The 7,404-nt window shown below is 30.6% G+C and overlaps 1 protein-coding gene across 1 annotated transcript; it reads right to left on the bottom strand.

The window, feature by feature from the left end:
• Positions 1–4,198: 4,198 nt before the first annotated feature.
• LOC105766717 (fructose-bisphosphate aldolase 6, cytosolic) lies at positions 4,199–6,540 on the bottom strand. Its single transcript, XM_012586297.2, has 3 exons — positions 6,343–6,540; positions 5,417–5,644; positions 4,199–5,306 (listed from the first exon to the last, which is right to left on the bottom strand). The coding sequence occupies exons 1-3, from the start codon at positions 6,368–6,370 to the stop codon at positions 4,486–4,488; spliced, it is 1,077 nt and encodes a 358-aa protein (XP_012441751.1). The 5' UTR covers positions 6,371–6,540; the 3' UTR covers positions 4,199–4,485.
• Between the last annotated feature and the right edge of the window lie 864 nt (positions 6,541–7,404).

The raw sequence follows: 7,404 nt of genomic DNA, 5'->3' as shown, positions 1-7,404 counted from the left end.
TTGAAATTCTGCCAAATATTAACTTACCTTTGGGTCAATTAATAAACGTATGAATCACAAAAACATATAATCATCTTGATATTTTAAATAAACTAACCTACACAAAGAGGTCACTTTGGCTGCATTTTATTTCAACTAATCTATTTAAAATATTAGACATCCTTAATTAAATCCCAAGCCAAAATATGAATTTATTTTTTCAAAATATTTCAAATTAAAACCAAAATAATTAGAATAAAGGTAAATGTCATCTCAAGATATCAAACACTCCATTACTATTTCTATCTTTGGACAAATATATTAACTTGTAAGTGATATCTTGGTGTAGTAATCAAACACGACAATAAGAACATGTCGAATAATAAATCTTCCTTTGAGTCAATTTATTACACACATGCAAAACTAAATAATCGTCACATGTTTATTACCACAGTTGCACATGTAATTTTTTGAAATATTAACCTTCATTTGGGTCGATCAATATTACTGTAATTTAAGTTACATGCACACAAATTTTTATATTTTAAAACAAAATAATTTCAGTAATAGAGTTCACTTTGACAACTTATTATTTCAATTAAGTTATTTTAAAAATATATAAATATATCAAATCTCTAGTATCCTCCCTATGCTATGGACTCTTCTTCTACTGGAAGGTTGGTTAGCTGGATCCGGATAACAGGAATAAGTAGAAAGGCTGGATGGCTGTACCTGCTTTAGTGACGGAATAAGGCGGCGACCTTTTTCTCATCTTGAGTCGATGCTTAAGACATGATAGTTGAAGGCTTTCTCCCTGCTTTCAGGGGCTTTTCGCCTGAACCAAATGAACGGGGCGCTCTTAGGTACCGCAGGTTGGGTGAAGACCGGGAATTTTATCCAGTAATTCCATTTTCTCCTTATTCAAATTTAAAATTTAAAATTTCCATAACAGTAAAAGGTCAAAATTAATTTTTTATTATTTTATAGATTCCGAAATAACCTAAAATAAGGTTGTCACAATAATGTAATAAAAAAACCGAAACCCTTAATCTTTAACTGCATTTTGTTTTGTTCCAAAACCATATATGTCAAAGTCAAACAAAAATAATATAGTGATTCAAGGTCAAATAATTAACAAACATATGTATATCACAAAAATAATATAGTGATTCAAGGTCAATCACGGTAATTGCAATGAAATGAAAGTAAAAATGATCATAAAAGACATTAGATTAAAATGAGTGAATAGATATAATAAAACTAAAAAATATTAATACCATATTTATATTCAATGATAGACTAAATTACCTTATTTATATTCAATAATACAAAACTTTAATCAATGTACATAATACTTATTAGTTATATAATACTGTATAATATTGTATTAGTTATATTTATATATCGTATAAACCATGTGTATTAATTTTAAGAAAATGATTTTAAAGTTAAAACTAAATTTCTATATCAAATTATTAAACAATAAAATGGTGTCAATACAATATTAATACATGTGTTAATATCTATATAAATGAATTATTAAAGTGTAGTTTATATAAAATTTATAATACTCTGAATAAATAAAAATAATATTATGAATTGGCATTATGAATAAATTTGTAATAAATTTCAACACATCACTTTAAACAAAATTTTATTCAAAATAAATTATATTAACAAATTATGCAAAATATAAATACAACTATCAACATATAAAATTTTCTAAAAAATTAACTAAAACATAAAAGGAAAACATTTGTTACATTATTAGTAAAAATTTTAAGTTCTATAAGTAAAAAATTATAAAATATAGTGTAGCCTTAAGTTTATGTTATTAGTTAAAAGAGGAAGCAATCCCACATTGTCTAGGTACAAGCTACAAAACTATTCATGAGTCTATATAAATATATGTTTTGTAAGTTTTATTTTCACATTAATAAGTGACACTAAAAAACAAAATGGTGATGTTGCTTTTAGTGATGATGTGGTAAAAAGCGCTTCCAGCCAGAAGCGTTTTACTAGTCACATGCGAAAAATACTTCCAGTTGGAAGCGTTTTATTAAAATTGGCCCATTCTCGTAATATTTTTAAAAAATTAGCCTATTTTTGTAATTTTTTTTATAAAAAAGGGTTTTATTTGGTAATTTAGTCTCAATAATAAAATAAAAATAAAATAATATTAATTTTTTTACACAATGTTTAGAATTATTTATAGTCCCTTCTCAACTAATAAATAAAAGGATAACGCACTTCAACGCACTCAAATCTACATCTTCTTACATTGCTAACAATGTTCATACCAATTGAACTAAGACTCAACCAGCATAAAATAATAGTTAAAAAATATTGAAATTATATATTAAAATTTATATTAATATTTTAAATTTTAAATTTATATATTAAACTTGTATTTTTTCCTATATATTAAAGTTTTATTAACGTTTATGAATCTTATGTATACCTTTTTAAAATAATAAAACATCAAGAATCAATAAATAAAAAAATTAAACCAACGAATAAAAAGGACCTTGACAAAAAAAGTAAAGACAAACAAATAAATTAAGTTGCAAACGTAACTTCAAATTTTGGATCGGAGCTTAAAGGTCTAATGGAAAAACTCCAACATGTTTTACTAATCTACCTCGCCGGAGAGATCCAAGCAGTACATTAATTTTGGATGGATGGTGGCTATAATACCGTAAAATCTTTTATTTTATAGTTACAGTATTTAATTTTATTGTTATTTTTATTTTTAACTTTATCGAAAATAAATATTTACATCAAAAAACTGTGAAACACAAATGCATTTGAAGACTTAAATTATTCCATTAATTAGTTAAAATGTAGATAGATTTTCAGTATTTTTCCCCAACGGGCCAAACGCAGATTGCTCTCTCTCTTATGCTCAAAAAGTACATTGGATTTCATCTGCCTTTCTATTTTTGGTTTTCTGAGGAAAGACCTTTGAAAATATTCAAGACAAAGAAACGATGGTTAAAGGCTATCAATGAATATAAATAGCAACTGCAATTCTACCAAAACGCAACGTTTAGTTTCATTCCTCATCTTATTTTTTTTATTTTTTTAATTAACTTTTATATGAATATGCTGTGAAGTGTAAACGACCGTGGGTGTTGGGGATGTTGGTGGATGGCTGTAGGTGTTGCTCAGGAAAAGAAGCTTTCGTAATTAAAAAATTTATTTATTTTAATTTGAATTGATTCAAAATTGTATCATATTTAAAAATTATTTTATATATTTTATAATTAAATTTATATAAAATTATTTTTATATATACTTAAACTAATTTTTTAAAAACTTGTTCAGATTTGATTTAATATGGGCCAAATGAATACGTTAAAGTTTAGAGAGATTTTATTACCATTTATAGGGTCAATAACATTTTTTAAAAAATTATATTTTCATATTTTTAAATTTATTTAAAATGATTTTTTAAAAAATTGAACAATTTTTATATTTTATTGAAAGTAAAAAATTATTTTTAAAACATTTATGTATTGCAAGGATCAAATTGATAAAAAAACTGTAAATGTTGAGGGCTAAAAGAGTTATTTTAGTTTTTTTATAACAACCTCATCACCAATTATAATGGCAAAATTGGAGGACCAAAACTTTTAAATAAAAAAATATAGGGCTTAATATTTCAAAATTAAAGTATAGAGTATAAGAACCTTTGGAATATTCAAACCTTTTAGATATTATATTGTGTATTTGAATTTTAAATTTTAAATGGATGTCATGTTATGAATTGTCATATGTAAATAAGCGTTGCATTATTTTAACAATCAAGACGTGTGTATAAGTGTTCTTAAGCATGTCTTTCATCCAATTTAAATGTTGCTGAAAAATTATGAGTAAAAGTAAGCATTATATATAATATATATATCACATGGTAAAACTATAACATAATGACAATTTAAGTACCAAAATAAAAAAAAATATTTTAAATAGCAAAAAGAAAGTTAAATCGTGACAAACCTGTACATATAGGATTGCCTTAAGATTTGATGTGGAACCATAAATTTAACCCCAAATACAGTTTTAAATTCCTTGCATCTAAGATCTTCAATTGGTTGAAGTCAATCACGCGAGTAATTCAATATTAAACATACGTGAGTATTAACCCCTTCCTTCCCTGCCAAGGCCTCCAAATGTAATATTACGATTGATGAATCATGAAAAGCAAATCAATAAGAAATAACCAACAGAATAAGGGCTTATACTTGGTCATTTTTGTCCCACAATGCGGGCTTACACTCAACTAAGCAGAGAATTTTGTTTTAAAATGAAATAAACAGAAAACCAAAAATACTCAACGAGCACAAAGGCTCCCAAACCTTATTTGTAATTTGTCTGATTCCACAGACTAAATTCGATGAGCAACGGCAGAAACTCAAAAGAAGAAGAAAAAAACACTAGAACCCTAATATCAATACCAGAATTTACTCTGCTAAGCATCACATATTTGACCACAAGCCTAATTTCTTAATATTTGTAGTCCTTGACATGAAGGCTCTCTGCAGCACCCTCACAAAGCTCTGCATCACCCTTGTATGTACCCAAAGTGGCTTCTGAGTTAGCCTTGCACCTAACGAGCAAAGCATCTTGTGCCTTCTTCACATTCTCCTCTTTTCCTGCCCAGGTCTTGAGAGTGCTCTGCTGAAGGGCGCGTCCGAATGAGAATGAGAGTGACCATGGTTTCTTGGTCTGGAGCTTGTTCATGGCATTAAGGTTTAGGGTAGCCTCCTCCTCACTTTGCCCACCAGACAAGAATACAATAGCTGGGACTGCAGCAGGGACAGTTCGCTGCAAGGCACGGACAGTATACTCAGCAATAACATCTGGGGCAACCTTCGGGGAGTCCGAACCAGGGGTCACCATGTTAGGCTTCAAAAGAGTACCCTCAAGCATGACATGGTGGTCATTTAGAGCCTTGTAGCAGGCAGCAAGAACACGCTCTGTCACTGCAGCACACTTTTGAATGTCATGAGATCCGTCAACAAGAATTTCAGGTTCGACGATTGGGACAAGGCCACATTGCTGGCAGATGGCAGCATACATAGCTAGCCCGTTGGCATTTTCTTGGACTGCAAGCTCGGTAGGCTCATTAGCACTGATCTTAAGGACAGCACGCCATTTAGCAAAGCGAGCACCAGCTTCATAGTACTTCTGGCATCGCTGTGCAAGGCCATCCAGACCCTGGGTGAAAGTCTCGCCGTTGGTTCCATTAAGCTCAACGGTACCCTTGTCGACCTTGATGCCAGGGAGGACACCACCTTCCTTCAAAACATCAACGAAGGGCTTGCCTGCACATCAAATATCAATATCAGAAATCAACAACCATCCATAAGCTCTTAAAAAGGAATAACACTACCGAGGTTCTTAATATTATCAAAGTATGTCATTTTAATAATACCCGAAGCGGTTTTTTGATAAAGGGTTTCCTCGAAGAGAATAACACCACTGAGGTACTGAAGAGCTCCTGGAGCAGTGAAGAGGAGCTCACGGAGAGCACGCCTGTTTTCTTCAATATTTTCTACATTAATGCTTGAAAGACGCTTGCCGATGGTGCCGGTGGATTCATCAGCAGCAAGGATACCCTTTCCAGGGGTGCCAATGTAAGCAGCGTTTTTAGCCAACTCATCTACAATATTTAAATAATTAAAAGATAAGTCATCAATTCACGATAAAGAACAGAGATCCGAATGTTTAAAAAACTTAAGTAGCCTAAGGGTGAAGGATAAGGTTCACTATCTCAGATCCAGAAAGATATCATGATATTATTAAGCACATCAAGGACTGATAATTAAATTAAAACTTCAAAAAGCATATATTAAAAAATATTACGCAGTTACAAAAAAGGGATCGGAGAGATAATATCCGAGCAGGTGCATGCAGATCTAGATCTTCAAAATTTAACCCCAAAAACAAAGACGAACAAAATTATAATTAATATTATTCATTAAAAAGAGGGAAAATCTATTATGTTCCTTTCGATTAAAGAGCAGCGAACAAATGACCATACTTAATACCACTGACAATCAGATCGCAAGAAAAATGAAGCAGGCCTTATAAGATCCAAATTTATATACCAAAAGAATATTGCTTTCATTAAAGTGTAAAAACCACGAAGTCAACCAGATATATCACTCAATTAATTTAGTTAAACAGTAAGTAACAAAGTTTTCTCGTAAAAATGTCAAAACAATTAACATATCAGACCAAAAATCTAAAGATCGAAATAAAAATAAAAAAACAAAGATGGATCAAAGAGATTAAGATTGTAAACATAAAATCAACGCCGAAGGGGAAAAAAGGAAGTAGAAAGGGAAGGGTAATTACCGGCGTATTTGCTAATGAAGCAAGACATTATGGTTGAATAGAAAAAGGAGGATTCAATTGAACAGAAAGATGTTTTTTGGTGGCAAGGAAAAGAGAGCGAGGGGAAAAGGAAGAGGGGTTAGGGTTTTTAAAAGAGAAGGGTTAGGTTAAACTGGAAAGTAAGAGAGAAATAGGTGAGGGGTGATTTGGCTTTCTAGATTTTCGGGTATTTTTTCTTTTATTTTAATTTGTCGTCTTACTCTTTTCCAAGTTAGCAACCCATGTACTACTGCCCGTTGGATCTGTTCCTAACTTATTCGTCCATGGTTTTTCTTCTTCTTTCTTCTTTTTGCACTTTTACTCTTTTACCCCTCAAACTCCCACCTAACCTTTTTGTATCTCTGCTCCACCTAACATTTTCCATCCTCGGCTTGGGCCTTTTTCTTCTCTTTAATTTATTTTTATCGAATTAATATTAACTATTTTTACCATAAAAAAAGGTTAAAGACTTAGGGGTGATTGGATGGGCGGTGCGTGTACCTGCGGTTAGTGTAAAAACAGCGGTGGCGGTGAGATTAGACACTGTAGCGATACTGTAGCGTGAGACAAAAAGTAAACTAAACGCACCGGACCGCACCTAATCCTCCATCCAAACCCACCCTTAAAAGTCTGGTCATTTGAAACAACTGTGCAATCAAGAATTCTTTGCTACTCCACTTTCCGCTTTCCGCTTTGATTTGATTTATAACGATCTCATCAAACAAGGACAAATTTGAGAACCCACACACGATCAGGCGAAAAAAAATGAAGTTATATTTTATATGTATTTTGAAAATACATTAATCTAAGTAATTCAGATTAAAGTTTTAAGGGTAAATTATATCGGGATTTATAGGTGAAAGTATCGTGAATATTTTTGTATTATTAGTTATATTATATTATATTTTTATTAATAAATAAATAAATTAATCCATATATATTAGATTAAAGAATAAATTGATATTTCTATTAAAATTTTATTCATTTCATTTAATAATTGATAGAAAGTATAAATTGTAAATTAATATGAGCACTATTTAAATT

The sequence above is a fragment of the Gossypium raimondii genome, chromosome 4 (assembly GCF_025698545.1).
Source record: "Gossypium raimondii isolate GPD5lz chromosome 4, ASM2569854v1, whole genome shotgun sequence".
In the NCBI taxonomy this organism is placed as follows: Eukaryota; Viridiplantae; Streptophyta; class Magnoliopsida; order Malvales; family Malvaceae; genus Gossypium; species Gossypium raimondii.
This window is presented reverse-complemented; position numbering and strand designations above follow the sequence as displayed.

Coding starts and splice junctions, on each gene's coding strand:
- LOC105766717 (XM_012586297.2), bottom strand. CDS start 6,370: ATGTCTTGCTTCATTAGCAAATACGCCG. Junction 5,645..6,342: donor CTTCATTAGCAAATACGCCG/GTAATTACCCTT, acceptor TAAATATTGTAG/ATGAGTTGGCTAAAAACGCT. Junction 5,307..5,416: donor TTATCAAAAAACCGCTTCGG/GTATTATTAAAA, acceptor TTTGATGTGCAG/GCAAGCCCTTCGTTGATGTT.